This window comes from Agelaius phoeniceus, chromosome 11 (assembly GCF_051311805.1).
Source record: "Agelaius phoeniceus isolate bAgePho1 chromosome 11, bAgePho1.hap1, whole genome shotgun sequence".
Lineage (NCBI taxonomy): Eukaryota > Metazoa > Chordata > Aves > Passeriformes > Icteridae > Agelaius > Agelaius phoeniceus.
Genome location: NC_135275.1, coordinates 3727465 through 3745157, shown reverse-complemented (window position 1 = coordinate 3745157; position 17693 = coordinate 3727465). Strand labels below are relative to the sequence as shown.

Below are 17693 nucleotides of genomic sequence, written 5' to 3'. Positions count from 1 at the left end.
GAGTGAAGGATTTCCTCCCATGGTCCCATCCAGCCCCACTCTCAGCTTAAAGCCAGCCCCTTGCCTCTGACCTTCATGGAAAGCCTCTCCAGCCTCCCTGTGAGCCCCTTCAAGGGCTCTCGGCTCTCCCCAGAGCCTTCTCCTCATGCAGAGTCAATTCTGGTTTATCTCTTATTATTTATTTCCTATTTTCCTATTATTTATTTATTATTGAACTTAAACCAAACAGCTGTCTGTGTTCTGTGATGCAGGTTTTGGCAGAGAGAAATGTTGTAGTTAAAACTTATTTATACAGAGTCTTTGCAGATATTTCAGGTACATTTTGGAGGGAGGGGGGCACAGTTCTTGGATCTGCAATTCAAAGACCATTATTTCACCAGATTATTTTCTTGTTGATTAAAATGAAAGGTATGAGTTTTGCTAAATCTCCTTCCCTTTTTTCCTCATGATCTCTCACCTCTTCTTTCCTCATGAAGAGCTGGATTACTTTTATCAAATAAGTATTCTTAAAAACAATTATATCCATTCTATTTGCAGAGGTGGGAATTTAAGGAGACCTTTTCCTCCTGATTCTGACACTCTGCTGTTGGATGGAGCTTTGGGAGTTTCATGAGACAAAACTACAGTTATATTGGCAGGAGTAAAAATGGCCATGGATTGGATTTGCTGTCCAGCTGGTGACTGGGTCTAAAATGCCAGTTTGGGAATTTTAGAATTCCTCTGAGCCTCTTCTTTCTCTTCTTTTGTTCTACAGTCTGGAAATGGTGCAATATCAAGTCTAGGAGCAGGCAATTCTCCAGACAGAGTCTGAAATGATTCCAGTTCAGAAAAATAGAAACATTTTGGGAAATAATGTCATTTAAGGAACGGGTCTCATTTCAGAGAAGTTTGCTGTAATTCAGACAGCCCTTCTGAGTGAAGAAATTAGTGAGCTGCATAAAACAAGGAGGTTTTGTTCTGCTAAGCTGAGCTCTTCTGTGGGTACCTCAGTCCAGGTTTGGGGTGTGATGATTTCAGCCTCGAGGTAATTTGAAAGAAGTTGGGGAGGCAAAATGCAGTTGAGCTATTTTGGCATGCTGAGGCAAAAAGAAGAGACAGAAAAGCAGAATAGAAACCCAAGACCTCTGAAAATCCCAGTCTTTTGAAAGTAAAGTGTAATTAAGGACATAAGGATGATTTTAATTTAATTTCACACTAGGAAACACACTCTGTATCTTTTGTATTTCGGGGAATTATACATAAAATTATTAAGAAAATAAGACAGTGTAAATACCAAAGAATTGTGTCTTAAAGTCCATGAAATTATAAATCTGAGAGAGGCCCTGTGGCTGGTAATGCCACATGTCACAGGCACCCTGTGAAGGTTTAGAGTCACTCTTAACACTGAGCAATTCCATTTTATTCCATTTTTATTTTAAAAGTGCTTCTTTTTTCCTAGTCCCAGCTCCTCCCATCCCCATGTACAGATTAAGGACAATGTCATGGAAGGGAGGAGTTGGAATTCCAGGGTTTTTTCCTCCCAAAGTGTGCACAGATGCACTGAACCCCTCAGAGCAGCTCTGGCTGGACAAGGCCACTCTGATCTGCTGCAGAAATTCTGTGACTCAGAGTAACATCTGGGATGAGTCCTCCCTGCCAAATACTCCAGAGAGAGCTTCAAAAATAAATGGGACAATTATTAAACAACTTTACAGATCAGGTGGGCTTTACTTTACTAATAGTTAATGCCTCCTATAAACAAAAAAAATAATGGGAGGAGGAAACTCTCCTTGAAAAATGCCATTTGTGCTAGAAGTGTGAACCCCTCAGAGGTTACCCAGGGGCAAATTTACCAAATGGGAAGTGAGGAGGGCGTTGGGAGTGGAAGAGACATTGAGGATGAAGTCAAATCATTTGTGGAAAAAACCCAAAAACTTCATGGTGGAGGTCAGGGGAGAAAATACCCAAGCTTCCTTTTAGGGCCAGTTTGCAGGTTTATTAGAAAATTAATAAACTAAAAGTGAGTTTGTGAGAAATAGACTGCCAGGTTTGGGGACACGGGAATAGGAGAAAAGGTCCAGATGGTGACAAATCCAAATGCTGCAAGAACCCTGCAGTAAATGAGGACCCAGAGCCAGGTGTGTGCCTGCATTAGAATCCTGCTCCTGAACACACAGATCAGGCTCATTTCATCATTTCCTGGCATTTCCCCTCTTTACACCTCTGCCATGTTCCTGGGAAAGTCAGAGAGCTGCACACAACAAAAGCTGATACTTGTTGGGATTTTTAGCAAATGAAGCCAAGCAGGGATCTGATTTCTGCTCATTTAAACTTTTGCCTGTGGCACAGCTAGAGGCTGTTTCTGGAGAATATAATCCTAGCATGTACCTCAGTATATACTCACTAACAGTATATTATGCTCTGGTATTTTGTTAGTAATATATTTAGCATTAGAAGACAGTTTTATTTCTTAGAGCATGAATATTTTCTTAGGTATATATATCCTGTCTAATGTATCTTTAAGAAAAATGTACATTAACAATATATATCTATTCTTACAATTTTCCTCTGCTAAACCACAAAAAAACCCCAAAATACAAAAAACAACGAGGTAAAACACCATTGAACAGAGTTTGTTTCATTGCTTGCATAACACCTTTTGTTCTCTCCTTTAAAATGAAATTAAAATAATACAAATTTTTGTTCCCAGTGTGGCTCAAAGGTGCCACAGTTTTCAATGGAGGTGTGTGTGAGCCACACAGTGTGGAAAGGAATGGAAAGGAATGGAAATTTTATTCCCCAGCTTGCATTGTGGACCTTATTCCTGTATGAAAACCTTTTTCCTGGGAAAAATTCATGCATGTACAGTTGAATGATCTTATTTCATCATTATCTCAGGCAAATCACATTCTTCAAAGATCCACAGTGCATCTTTTCAGTAACATCAATTCAGCTGGCTCTTTTAGGAACTCTGCCCCTGTTTGGCAGGTGAATGACACAGCAAAAGCACCTTGGAAGAAACCTAGTTTTTTTTTTTTTTACTTTTGCCCCAGGAGTTACTTTATTGCTGATTAAAACATTCCATGGCACCACGATTAGGCCCAGCTCTTTATATTAATTGGCCTCCAGGTGGGGCCTAATTTTGTGTCTCTGCAGCTGCACTGAGGGAAATTAAAATTTAGAACTCACTTGTGCACTGCATGAGTTGTTTGCTAACACAGAATGACAGCAAAGTGAATTTTTCAGCCCTTCCTTTCCCTGAGAGCCTGGGAACAAGATTGCTTTGGACCTCCTTCAAGCACTTAAATTTAACTTCTTATGTAAAATCTGACTGTTGTCAGGAAAGGCTGCTGCATATTCCTAAGGCATCTCTATAATTGCAAATATAAAATTCAGCAGAGCAGTAAAAAAGTCTAGCTTCAGAGTTAAATAAAGTGAATAATTGAGTGAGAAACACAGAGCCCTTAAAACCTGCACTGCTGGCACACACTCCTGGGTATGTTTATCATTCAGTTTGTCACCTGTAGGGTAAGGGATAACAAATCCAGGGATAACACAGGCTGCCTTGGCTTTGGAGTGGGGCTTCCACAAAGGCTGCAAACTGTGCCCAGCCCCTGCATAGCCAGGACTGTAAATCAGTGTGGGTCAGGTGAGGGTGGTGGGCACAGTTTGGTGCCAGCCCAGTCCCAGTTTTGCAGGGCTGTAAATCAGTGAGGATCAGGTGAGGGTGATGGGCACAGTTTGGTGCCAGTCCAGTCCCAGTTTTGCAGGGCTGTAAATCAGTGAGGATCAGGTGAGGGTGGTGGGCACAGTCTGGTTTGGTGCCAGTCCAGTCCCAGTTTTGCAGGGCTGTAAATCAGTGAGGATCAGGTGAGGGTGATGGGCACAGTTTGGTGCCAGTCCAGTCCCAGTTTTGCAGAGCTGTAAATCCTTGTGGGTCAGGTGAGGGTGGTGGGCACAGTTTGGTTTGGTGCCAGCCCAGTCCCAGTTTTCCAGAGCTGTAAATCCCTGTGGGTCAGGTGAGGGTGGTGGGCACAGTCTGGTTTGATGCCAGCCCAGTCCCAGTTTTGCAGAGTTGTAAATCCCTGTGGGTCAGGTGAGGGTGGTGGGCACAGTCTGGTTTGGTGCCAGTCCAGTCCCAGGGGCACCCCAGGGCTGGGCTCTGCAGTCCAGGTGAGGCAGGGCTGTGCCCAGCCAGGGCTGCTGCTCCTCCCTTGGGTCACTGCTCGCTCCTGGCCAGTCCACGTGTGGCTGAGCTGGACAAATGTCCCTCATTCCTCCTTCCAGCTGGACAAATGTCCCTCATTCCTCCTTCCAGCTGTGCTGGGGCTGCCTGGGCTCAGCAGGAGATCACCAGGGGGTTGGACAGGGACCGTGGGCTCTGTGCCTGCTCCATGGGCTGCTTGTGCAAGAGTTCACAGGCTGACAGCTCCTGCTGAAGGGTGTCCAGCACTTCCAACAGCTGGGCTTTGCCTTGGGAAAGCAAATTGCAAACATGAGCATTTGAACAAAGTCAGGAAGTTGCAGTTTCACAATCATAACAGGCTCTTTTCTTCATAGGTGCCCTTTCAAGTGGTTATCATTAAATGTCTAAATTTTGTGACCAAATAATGAATTCCTGTCCAAAAAAACCATGAGCAAATCTGGGTTCAACTGTCTTCTCTGGTCTCCTCTTGCTTCATTCCCTGCTCACTGAGGTCTCACATACTTGTGTGCACATAGACAATTTCATATCACCATTGCCAACCCAACCCACTTTGGCTTGTCAGAGAAAAATGTTTGATTACAAAGACTTGGGACAGAAAAATGTTTGATTACAAAGACTGGGAAAGCTGCTGAAGCCTCCCCAGGTGCACAGGCAGACAGTGGGAAGCAGAGAAGGTGAGCTGTGTATGGCAGTGGTGATGCAGAATGCACAGAGAGCAGCACTTGGGAATTCTGGGGAGCTGAGCTGTGCTGCTGTCACAAAGGGAGGAGTTTGAGCAGCATCCCTTGGTTTTATTGCCACTGCTAGTAATGAAGGGATGGGACTTCTTTCAGGCTAAAAATGATTTATTGCTCAGACAAACATCAGTCCAGGGGCTGTGAGATTTTAGAGGAGCAAGCATTCAGCCATAGCTCAGGAGCAGTCACAAGTTCTTTGTTACAAGGCAATACAGAACTTTCTAACCCAATGGACAGTTGCCACAGGGTTTATTTTGCTTTTCTAACCCATCACCTTCACTCACTTCTGCTGCACTGTGGATACTTTTATCCAATGGCTTCTGTCTCACATGCACACAAATGCTTCTGTTCTAATTCTGAGCTCTCAGCTCACTCCACACAACCCCAGCCCTACACCACAAACCCTTCACCATCTCAGCAGTGCAGCTGCTCACTTAAGGCATAATCTTACAACTATAGAACCATAAGTTTATGATTTTTCTGCTTAATATCTGTATATTGTATTTTTACATCAATCCAAGCTTCTCCCAAGGCTGCAGATCAAACCCTTCAGTGTCTGTGGAAGTTTCCATTTCTCCAATTCCCACACCTTGGAGTGCCTGTTCCTGTACAGGATAATTGGCAGCACCTTCTGGACTCTGTGCTGTGGATCCAAACAGGCTCCTCTTCGGTTCTCCCAGGAGAACATCAGAGCCATGGCTCAGCTCTGGTTTCTCTCTGTATTGGTGTCCTGGAGCCTACAAAACTCTGTCTTTGCCCTCTTTTCTCTGCTTCCCCTGCAGCTGAAGAGCACAGCTTGGCTCTGGGCTGCCTGTGCCCTGGATTGCTGGGCACAAGGAAAAACAGCCTTTGAAACTGCAAACCCCAAAGGGTTCCCATGCTGTTCTCCCTAAATCCCTGTAAATAATATTCTCCAAAACCCAGCCCCCAGGCCACATCTGGTCTTTTCTAATCTAGTCTTTGCTGCCTGCCTATTAAAGCCCCTCCAAGCCGTGTTCCTGGGACAGGATGTTCATTCCTTGGAGGGAAGTACAAATGCTCTGCTAATAGGAACAAAGTAATCAAAGCAAAGCCCTGGGGCTGTGATCCCTGCACGGCTCCTGCAAAGGCAGCTCCAGACCACTGGCACGGGACAGGAGCTTGCAGGTTTAATTTCCACACCAGGATCATGAAGTGCTGTTATTAGAGGAGTGCAGGTTTGAGCTGGTTTCTGCACAGAACAGTTCTGATGGGTAAATCTTGTGTTGCAGAGAAGAACCCAACACACGGGGGTAGCAAACCTGAAAACAGCTGCATTATATACTTGGTCATTTCTCCACTTTATCCACTCGTATCAATGAAACCCTAAAAACATTTGTAGGATACTGAATTATCCCTCAAAGGCCAACTTTTAATTAAAATTTGACTAAAAAAGTACCTTGGGTGTGGTTTTGATGCATCACAGACTAGAAAGCATCACTTTCTATTGGTATTCTTCTTGCAAGCTACCTCCCTCTCCCCAGCCTGTACCCCAGGATTTGAAATATCCTTTTCCTACCCAGTGTTTGTCCCCAAAGGACATTTTTCAGGCTTCTTGGTCTTTAGATGTGATTTCTTTTCTTACCAGGCTGGGGGTCACGGCAGGATTCCAAAGTGCTCAGCAGGATTTTCCCCAGGGCTCGCTTTGATATGTTCTGTAAAAAACAAACCAAAATGATGGCACCAATGTGTCCTTCACCAGCTTACAGACTTGCAGCAGAACCTGTGTGCAGGCTATTTGCATTTGGAAACTAAACCAAAATGACACTGAATCCTGATTAACACAAGATTTGATGTTTGCTTTATTTTTAAGCATTTGATCTTAAACCCTGCTCAGACAGTTTGTAGGGGGTTGTAATTCCTTACTATGGTTGTGGATAGAGAAATAACAATTATTCAGCAGGAAATACAGAATTTTCTAGAGCTTGTGCCTAAGCAGCTGTAGGTGGCAAGGAGGGTAAGGAGAGCAAAAGCTCTTTGAGTCCTCTGCCAGGTCTGTGGGAAGGTGAACTGGACCTGGTGGTGTTATTTTAGGAAAGGTCTTCTCAGACCCAGCTGAAGAACAGAGCAAATGTCCTGTGGCAGGGCTGGATCTGAGATGTAATAAACATCAGCCAAAGTGAGAGCACTGTAAAAACTACTCAGGATTTGGATGGTCTCTCTCAGTGGTGGTTTTACATATGAAATCTGGTGGGACATTACATAATGTGCCTGGGAAAGCAAACTGTCCTCATTTGCTGTCAAGACACTGGTGTGCTTTCTGGGAGATGGTCTGGCAATCAGTTTAATTAGCACTTAGAGAGCCCTGAGTATCTGCAGGGCCAGGTTGTTCTTGCTAAAACTTCAAGAAGTGGAAGTGGAAGGGAGCAATTCTGGGAGGAAGATGCTGTTACCTCCAGGCAGAGCTGGCCCTGCTCCCTGCCTGGAGCCCCCAGAGGGGACTGGGGCAGAGTGGGAAGCAGTGTGAGGATTTCACATGGCTTCAGCAGCACTGTGTGAGGTTTTATTAGTCCTCTCAGGATGTGTGTGTGCCTTTGGGCAGTCACTGTCTGGTGGCAGGTCCTGTTGGGAATGAGATATTTCAAACATGAAGGTGAATGTGCTGGGGAAGTGACACTGAAACCCACAGGTTCTGGTGGGTCTCTTTTGTCTTGGGTACATCCCATCAGGGATTATGGGGATTCTTGCTAAACTCCCCTGGCAGTTTTATCTCTTTAATGCTGACTCAGATTTACATTAGCATGCAATTAAACAAAGGTCCTGTTCTAGAAGGAACAATACATATTCTGGAATCTTTCTGATTGCTCACTCCTGTTTTCCTTGTTTGCCCTCAATTTTGGTTTAGAGGGTAATGAGCTTGGACATTCAGCTCCAAGGAGACCTCTAGGCTTTCAGAAAGCCAAAGGGGCCAAAAGCTTTCTGCAACCACCAGGCAGCTCCCAGGGCACACACCTGCAAAATCCTGTCCTGCTGTACAGGATTTTGTACTTCCTAGAAGGGATGAACATATTCTCAGTTTGGAAGGGACTCCACAGCCCAGTTTTCAGTCCCTGGACTGCTTTCTCAGCATACCAGATCTCGGAGCTGTTGGAGAAGCTGCAGCACATCCAGGAGCTTCTCCTCCACCAGGGACAGCCGAACCCTCTCTGTCTCCAGCATCTGCAGCTCCATCTTCAGCACTTCTGTCTCCTCCACCTTCTGCTGCAGCTCCCCGAGCCAGGGGCCCTTCATCTGCACAAAACACAGCAAACTGAAGGCACTGGAGCTTCTCCTTTCTTGCCCAAGGATTGCAAAGCTGAGTTTTCCCCCTTTTGTGGTAAATGGGGCTCATTCCAGAAGATTCCCTTGAAGGGAAGTCCATTTCTTTAATGTGCTACATGAAGTGAGGTATCAGGGGCTGTTAGGAAATCAGAGCTTTGCTCTTGTGCACAATGGGAATTCATTCATCACTGGGTGCAAGCAGCTCATTCAGGAATTTTAAATATTACATTTGTTATATATTTTATACTTAAATACTAACATTGCTATGTCAGCCTTCTCCCCGTTTGCATTCCTGTTGTCCTCTATAGAGCAAAACTAATTTGTGTGCCCTCAGCACAATCATTCTTTGTCTTGCAGCTCCTTCCTAGCAATCACCTGTACACTCAGTGAGACAGGAAGATGTCTCTGTCCCTGGTGCAGTGGGGACCAGGTGAGGAACACCAAGAGCAACAACCTCTCCACTGTTTCTCCTTGCTTTTCTCCAGATGTTGGGATGAACTTCTCCTTTGACCCTGCATGGCAGTTCATAAACTAATTGCCTTTTTAATTAAGCCGGCAGCTTGCATGTGAGCTCATATAGAAAATAATTGGCATTTCTTTGTAACACTACACTTGGCAGCATAACACTTTATTTTTAGACTTTAGAACTCATGTTCTCCCCATCTATCACCCCCCAGGTCACCACCCTGTCTTCAGGAGGAGCTATTTATAAGCGTTTGCCTGATGGAAAGCAGAACTTTCTAGACATGACAAATCTCAGAACTCTCTCAAACTCTGGTTTTACAAGCCTCAGGTGGAGCAATTATTAATCAGTATTTGAGAGTGCTGCCCTTCACTTGCCTGCTGAGGCTCTTGCTTGTTAGCCTTGTTGTTTTTTGTCTGATTTTCCACACTGAGCAGGTACAAACAGAAGCAAATACAGCCATGTGTAAGGCACTTTTGTCAGCCTCAGAGAAGGTGTTGGTGGTTTATTTTTTTGCAAGGTGCTTGAGAGAGAGCATTTCTCAGTCTTCCTATTTTGCTTTCTGTTGATTACAAGGAGAGTCACCTTTTTGACAGGAATTTTTTATTACTTGTCTGTTTTGTAGCAGCAAATTCCTCCCCTATAACTGCTGGCTAATATAAAAGGGCTTAAGAATAAATTTCCTAACAGGCTCAACATGATTCATCCTACTGCTATTTAATTCATGTCACAGTGAGTTGGCACTGTCTCTTCTTCACCTCCCTGCTTGCCTCTAAATCAAGAGCAACAGATTCCATTTTTCTTCTGGAATTTTGTATTAATCTGTTGGTAATGGTGCTTTTCCAGACAAGCTGCACAGAACTAATATCCATCAACAGAGATGAAAAAGAGGACAGTATGATGCTGCAGAAGAAGATGAGCATCTCAGAATGGGGAAAAAGGAGAAGAAAACTGGCACTACCTGCAGGTATTTTTTTTCCTGTGGATTGATGCTAAGCAGTAGAGAAGGAAATTTTGTGTTTCTCTAAAGAATATTGCAAGGATAAATTGCCATTGAAAGGTGCAAATTGTGTAAGGCAGAAACAGGATTTTATTCTGGTTTTTTTTTTTTTTTTCCCTAACAAGTAAACTCTTTCATTTAATTTAGTCAAGAAGAAAATTATATGAAACACTGTTAAAACACAAAGGATGGCAACATGTGAAGAAGCTGAATATTTTACCCTCACTTTAAATATTTCACTGATTCACATAATCCTTCCAAAACTACTGGCAACTTTCTGCTTTGTTTAAAGATGGGGTATAAAATACTGAACAAGCACAGGAGAAAGCAGATCAGGGCAATGCACTATTTTTGTTTCACAGAAAGATTGCTGGCACTTCTGTGCCCATCAGGGGCTGAAGTCTGCAGAATTTAAATAGTGAGCTCACACAGGACTGCTGGGATACAGCACTGGGGCTTTAAATAATGTGGTTATAAGCTCTGCTCAAGGGGAGCTGGACATGCTGCAGAACTAATTTTATTCATATTTTATTATATTAGATTTATATATTATATTTATGACATAAATATGTCAGTCTAAACCCAAGAAAAAGAGTAAATGGGATAATTTACTCCAAAACAGGGAGTCTCAGCCAGCCTGAGGGATTTATTGAAAAGCTATCCTGCTCCCAGAGGTGTTGGATGCCTTAGGATATGGGAGTGCTTCATGCACAGCTGGAGAACCTCAGTAAATCAAGGACAGTATTTGAAGGGCCTGGTGTACCTCTCATCCTCCAAAGGCAGTTTTGGGTAGGAACCAGAGTAGAAATGCAGGTGTTGGAGGAAAGCAGGAGATGTCTGAGCTGACAAACTACAGCACAATGAGAGACATCAACAACAGAGGGCAGAATGGCCAGAATAAAATACAAACACACACAGATGCAGGTCCCCAAAGATGCATAAACAGCTCTCACACTCTGCTTGGCACCTGTTACCTCTTCCATGCTTGTTTCCAGTTTTTTCTCTTGGTGGCCCTTGAGTTCTGGCTGCTCTGTGAGGGGGGAGATTGTCCCCAAGAGCTCCACAGGGTCCTTCCCCTCAGTGCTGCTGGTCTCCAGGTAGGACAGCAGCTTTCTCCACGTCTTTTCATCACATCTACACACATCATTAAGAGAAAAGAGTTAGTGAGACCTCACAACAGAGGTCTGTGTTTGTTAAAACCAGTTTTCCTGTGGAATTCTTGGCAGCACGGGTCACAAATGAGTGTCTGACACTGGCTGAATACCATTGGTTTAGGAGATAATGTTTGGGTTTTTGATGGAGCGGCATAGCGTACAACGTGGACTATCCTATATTTCATGGCCTGTCTGATGGGGCAGAGAGCATGATGCATAGTTATACATACCCTGAAAGCATGAAGAAAACATGCTGGGGGGAAAGGGAAGGGTAGAGTTAGGTGTTCCTGTAGTTAAATTTTGTAACAATGGTTTTTCAGGCCATAGATCTCGGAGAGAGGCCGAATAGGAATTTATGATAGAATTTGTTTTATTTTTAGGGTTGTACTTTGTTTTAGGGGGTTGGCAGTTGCATCTAACCCCTCCCCTTATTATGGGGTGCTGGGGCTGATTGGCTGGTAAGCTTGGGGGTTTCCTTTGCGTCTTTGGTGCTTGTTATGGTTTATTTAGGGGGGGGGGGGCATGTTGGTAGTGTTTGTTTATTCAGTGTCGTTGGCAGCAGATCATTACCCAGAAGCCTGGGCCAGTTGGGTTGTTGTTGGTTATGGCCTTGGGATGGGGTTGGTAGTGGTGGTGGGGCTTGCTAGAGGGGGTGTGTTGGGGTTACTAGCGGACATGGAGACGGTGAATAGTGGGGGTCTGTTGTTGGTCCAATCAAATTTTAGTGGGGTGGCTATGCCTCATTCAGAGGGGGTGGGATTGCTTTTGATTGGAGGGTGGGGATTGTTGTTGACGTTGTTTGTGGTGTTGGAGCTTGTGCGGGGGTTGTCTCGGGGGGCGATTCAGGCTGTTTAGTGGAAGGATCAAGAAGTAGTTTAGTTAAAAATGCCAGCTTTGGGAGTTGGAGATGAGGGTTTGAATCCTTTCTTCCTGAGATAGGGTGGTGGGGTAACTCTAAGAAGGGGTTTAGTCTTCAATCTTTGGCTTACAAGACCAATGTTTTTATAAACTATTAGAGTTCATTAGAGTTTGAGTAGTTTATTTTCTAGGGCGGCCACAAGGGGGAATAAAACCAGGATGATTGTGAAGGAAGTGAATGAGGCTAGTTGGCCAATGATGATGAATGGGTGTTCTACTGGTTGGCTGCCTAGTCAGGTTAGAATGAGGACGTTGGTGACTAGGGTTCAGAACAGGATTTGTGATAGAGGGCGGAAGGTTCTCGATGGCAGTTTTGATGTGTGTAGTAATGAAGTGAGGAATAGGAGAGGATTGAGGCGGCTAGGGCTAGCACGCCTCCTAGTTTGTTTGGGATGGATCGGAGAATGGTGTAGGAGAATAGGAAATATCATTTGGGTTTGATGTGAGGAGGGGTGACTAGTGGGTTAGCTGGTGTAAAGTTTTCTGGGTCTCCTAGGAGGTTGGGGGACAATAGGGCCAGGGAGATGAGTAGGGAAAGTATTAGTGCAAGTCCTAGAATGTCTTTGATAGTGTAGCACGGGTGGAAGGGGATTTTGTTGCAGTCTGAGGGGATGCCTAGTGGGTTGTTTGATCCTGTTTCATGGAGGAAGGGGGCTAAGTAGGGCTCGGGGGCAATCTCCAGCTGGCTGCTCCCCATGTGCCACACAGGATGGGCACAAGGCTCCTGACTGAAGCCACAGGTTGTGAAATGATCTTTGCAAAGGGCTCAAATGGCATTAATTAACAAATTAAACTTACCCACTGCCACAGCAAGGGGGCTTGGCCAGGATCCTCCTCGCGTGGCCCAGCTGGGGAGCGTGGTGCCCTGGCCACTGCTCCTCCTCCTCCTCCTCATCCGAGGCAGCCTGGCCCTCCACGGAGCGGCAGAGCTGCTCCTCTGCTGGGAGACAGGCAGCCCTCAGCAGCACCCCAACAACCCAGCTGTTGCACTGTGATGCCATGGTTTGCCTCAGATACCCTGGTTTCTCTCTGTAGATTTCCCCAGGACTGCCAATCACCTCTCCCTTCCCCACCCTGACCCCTGCTGAGTGCTGTCTGTCAGTCCTGGCATTCCAGAAGGGCTTCGAGTGATTGGCAAAGCTCAAAAGATGCCCTTCAGCCCTGGAGGACATTGGCCATCCAGGTGTCATTTGTCCCCTGAGACTTCCCCCCCCCTTACCTGGTTGGTGGGATCCCTACCCCTTCCCTGCCCCTCTCCCTGGGGTTAAAAGACACAGCAACCACTCTTCTCATTGGTTACAGCTGTGGCCTGTAAAAGTCAGGCCCATTCCCAGTCTTTGATAACTGGCCCAGCTGCAACTCCTTAGGGGTAAGATTACTTTCTACATTATCTTTATTTTCACAGTTGGAGGAGTTCTGTTGGAGCAGTTGCTGCATTCAGAGGCCCGTGTGCCAGGAATAAAGCTCTAGATCAAAACCCTCCAGCAGAACCCGACTCCTTTCCTTCCCCTCGCCTTGAAGTCTCTCTGCCAGAGGTAAACCTGAGCTCCTGCAAGCCTGGACTTGTCCCAAGCACCCAGCTGCAACATCCAGCTTAGCCAAAGGTGTCTGTGAGGTGAAACCACCACACACCCAGCCAGCCAAAGGTGTCTGTGAGGTGAAACCACCACACAACCAGCTTAGCCAAAGGTGTCTCTGAAGTGAAACCACTACAGTTGCCACCTCTGGTCAAGCAGCAAGGGCTGGAGGAGCCCAGGCACAACCCATCTGGCAATATTGGTAAATAATTCCATTACCCAGCTACACCCCCAGCCTGAGCCAGAACAAAGTGTGAGCCTGAAACCCCAGGCAGGTCCCCAGCAGCCCTGGGAAGGGGCTGAGGTGGTGTACAGTGTACTGGCTCTGCATGGCAGGCCTTTACAGAAGTGACACAAAAACACTACAGGCAGATGCAGCCAAGATCCTTATTTTGAACTTGGAGCTGTTTATCTCAACTCTCTTCTTTCCTTGAGGTAAGGTAAGGATAAGTGTGAAGGATCAGTTGTTGTGTGGGACAATTACTGTTCAAGGACACAATTTTTTTTTACTTGTTCATCTCTCTGGGTTAGTTTTTCTACCTAACTGATCCTATTTTGCTTGATGGACCATTTCCCCCTATTTTAGAATCTATGACCCCATGATTTATTAGTATGAAAACATTTTGCTAAAAAGCTGCTTGTTCTTGAAATACAGGTAGTGTAATTTTATGTGGAAACTCTGAGCTGGCAAAGTGTGTGATTTGATAAAAAGATTTGTAAAAGCAGGTTTGGTTTCTAAGTCTAGCCAGGTGAAGAACATGCTACAATGTTAATTGTATTTACTTGTCACTATTTTTAACATTCCCAAGCAGCTGCTTGCCAGCTCCACTCAACATACACCTAAAATCCAATTTTTTGTCACAACAAATAGCTCTCCAGCCTGCAGTAAAGGTGCCTTGTAACTCAGAATTATTGTCCAGATAAGTGCTTTTGTGGTCTTTGAACTGGATGTGCCCAAAAATATAAATCACTGCAGGGAAGCCAAAGCATGCAGTGTTATGGTAGCTGTTAGGGCTACATGTGCTAAACAGTTTGGGTTGTCCAGAGTCACAGGACCAGCCAGGATATTTCCAAGGAACATGGCTCTACAGAATATTAACTGAAAATTGTTCCCTTGGAAATTATTTTCGCTGAGGTTCTGCATTTTTATTTACAAAGAAATGAAATCTTTATACTTTTGAAGCCAGGAAAAAAAGTTTTGGTGGGATGATTCATATGGAAAAAATCAGTTTTAAATCATAGCTCTAAGTGATAAGTTCAGTCTTTCATTTAACACAGAATTATGTGGGGAGTGAGGAGCGGAAATCTGGGCTATGAGGTTTTGCATAGGTCTGGGATTTCACGACTCTCTAGGACTGGTTTGTGGTGTGGTGCTTTGACCTCTCTGGTGGTTTTGCTGCTGCTGGCACCAGAGGTGAGAGAGGCCAGGCAGTGTTTGGGGCTGGCTTTGGGCTGGGGTCGGTACCGTGGTCAGCGGTGCCTGGCGGTGCCACGGACGCTCTGCGGGTGCCCCCGGGCACGGCTGCTCCCTCCTGCTCCTGCTGCTCCTCCTGATGTTGCTGCTGCTGCTTGGAGCTGCTCTGCTGGGCCAGCTGGCATCGCTCCAGTTCCGACCTGCAGAAGAGGCCAGAGGGTTGTAGCTGAGACAGAGACAAAACAAAGCAACACACTCCGTTTCCAGAAGGCTTCAAACCCTGTTTTTATTCTACCATGCATGCTTGTTCTACATTCTTACAAAGCTCCTAAGTTTACACTTTACTCACTGGTCACGAGAGACAAGCAAAGTGCTTCTTGGAATAAGCAGTTACAAGTTTCACTTATTTATCCTTCTTTCTTTCTTGGTTTCTATGTCAATGACCTTGGTAGGAAATTCTTTCAGGGTTAAACATGGATCCTCTTGTCAAACTTCTCAATGGCTCACAAAAGTTGCTGTAAAACTTTTTCCACACCAGAGTGAGGTTGGCGTGCAGGAAATTTGGAAAACCAAGATGTGCCCAGCATGGCTTTGGTAGGATGCAGCCGCTGGGACTGGCTGAAGAACGGGGCCATTGTCCCCAAGGGCTGCCTGAGGTGACTTCCCTGACAGCCAAAGGAAGGTGGATTTCAGCTGTCCTGTGATAAGAAGAGCTGAACAGTGCCTGTAACTTTTAGGTCAGGTCAAAGACCTCTAGGAAACATCTATGGAGTGGTCACTGTGGCCACAGGACCTGCACCCAGTCCCGTGGGCTCAGACATGGCACGGAGCTGGATCCATGTCTTGAGAGTGATGGGATGAAGCAGAGTCAGAGCAGTCAAAAAGAATGATCCAGGAATGGTGGCACACCTGGGAACCAGGGACTTGCAGGTGAGGAGTGTCTTGAATGGGTGTCATTGCTGGGATTGTCTTTGTCTGAGGTCAATGACAGGACATCACACTTCTGTGTTTTAAAGGAATGGCTTTCAAGGGATGGGACACAGATCAACTAATGTATCTGAGGAAAAAAAGGAGTCCTCAAAGGTGCCAAATTCCCTCCAAATTCTTCCGTGGGTTAGTTTTGGTCTTGTGAATATTGAGTATTTCCTTTATTTAACACATTAAATAGCAAAAACGAGAGCTAAACCACTTAGCAGCTAGGTCCTGCTGACACAAGTTGTATCATGTAAGCTTTCTGTACAAATCTTGTGCTTCCTGCCAGGAGCTCCAGCTGCAGCTGGGAGGGGACTTTGGCTGCAGGGACAGAGCAGCTGAGGCCATGACCAGAATTGCAGAGCTTTTGTTTAACTCAGCTGCTCCTGAGGAGCCACACCAATGGTAGCTCCCTTATTGCCTGTGAAACCATAAGGAGTAAACAAAATCATGAATTTAACCACAGAAGTCACTATTTAAAAACATCTGTAGGGGAGAAGCTGAGCTCAGCCTTGCTGAGAAGCCAGCACTTGCTTTACCCCCTTGAGTAGGGCTGACTGCATTAAAAACTGACTTACTTCATTTACAATTTATGCTGTTATTCAGCTCAGCAACAACTGGATTTCCTGTAAAGCCAAGGGAAACAGCAATCCCCATGATCAGTTCTTGAAAAAATAATTATGGAGTGGTGCACAAATAAAATGCACTGTAAAGCCTGGACATTCAGAGTGGGGGCTCTGAGAAGCATCACAGAGCTTCAGAGTTCTGGAGAGCAGCTGGGGGATATTCCCCTTCAAAGGGATACTGCATTTTACTTTCCTGCAATGTGCTGATTTTCTGGTACTCTACAGGAATCCTTTACAATTTCTTGAGCACCATAGTTGGTGTCTGAGCAGATTGTTCTCAGTTTTGAGCTGCAGTATAATTCAGATTGCTTGGGTTTCAGATTCTAGAGTTAGTTCACATAACACAGATGAGAATATTTCAGTGAATATTTATTGCAGTGGTTAAGATTTTAATGTATAAAACATTGAGAATTTTCAAGTATCATGAAAATCTTTTCCAGCAGGTGTGGGTGAAAGGGACTCGAGGAGGAGCTGGAAGCAGGAATCCTCACTGCTTCTCAAACACAGGTTTAATTCTTTCCTCATTGCTATTCATACAGCATCAAATGGGTCTCCATCAATGAGAAGCAGAGTGAATAAACAGCACATTTGTTTGGGGCAAAGATCAGAGGGGGAAGGTTTGTGTGGGGTGAGCGTGGCAAGGCTTCCATGGAGACAGGGAAACAGCCCCCATTCATGGCAGAGCCTTTGTCCCCAGCATAATGGGCAGCAGCACTGCAGAGGGGAGAGTTTGCAAAGTACTGGACCTCAAAGTAATGTCCATGACTAATTGGCTTTTAATTGGCTCTGCTGTATTGTTATGGAAACATGGAGCTGCAGGAAAACCCACCTGCTTCTGGTGCTAAGCAAATCTTGGGCTTGAATAATTCCTGACTGTTCAGAAAATAACTCTGAGGAATTATTAACTCGTCATTCACAGACCTTTAACTGGTCTCTTTTAGAGACTTCCTTGGAGCAGATCAAACAGCTGTGTGTGTACATTGCCCTGAGTGTAGTTATACTCAGAGCCACACTTTATTTTCAAAGTGTAGGACTTGTGGTTTTTAGCCAAAATGAGGTGTGATTTTTATTTTTGTGCTATTTTACCTAAGCTGTCAGAGTTCAGGGAACTCAGAATGATTTCAGATTTGGTTTACTCCCTGTGGGAGTTAGAGACTTCAGGCATGCACATTTTGGAATTATTTATGACTTTTCATTTACAGCTGAGATTTTGTTTTCACGCTGGAGCTGAGCATCTGTGTGAGGTTCTGAATTCACCTCTCTCTGGTTGGAGCTGTGAGCTCCTCCCCAACAGAAATCCAATGAATGAACTTTCTGTGATCAATCCAGATGCTTCATCTCAGCTTTTAAATAGCTTGATCTGTCAG

At 45.1% G+C, this 17693-nt stretch overlaps 1 protein-coding gene across 2 annotated transcripts in view; it reads right to left on the bottom strand.

Moving 5' to 3' along the window:
• Positions 1-1200: 1200 nt before the first annotated feature.
• Positions 1201-17693, bottom strand: part of LOC129125109 (EF-hand and coiled-coil domain-containing protein 1-like) — a 40809-nt gene continuing 24316 nt past the window's right edge. Inside the window, exons 3-8 of one of the 2 annotated variants that reach the window (XM_077184595.1) lie at positions 14780-14928; positions 12536-12674; positions 10640-10799; positions 8014-8172; positions 6527-6596; positions 1201-4452 (exon numbers count right to left, since the gene is read on the bottom strand). In XM_077184595.1, coding sequence (XP_077040710.1) covers positions 4319-4452; positions 6527-6596; positions 8014-8172; positions 10640-10799; positions 12536-12674; positions 14780-14928 — 811 coding nt within the window. In that variant the 3' untranslated portion in view covers positions 1201-4318. Of the gene's footprint in view, positions 4453-6526; positions 6597-8013; positions 8173-10639; positions 10800-12535; positions 12678-14779; positions 14929-17693 lie in introns of both variants that reach the window. The other variant, XM_054640361.2, reaches the window with a different exon arrangement.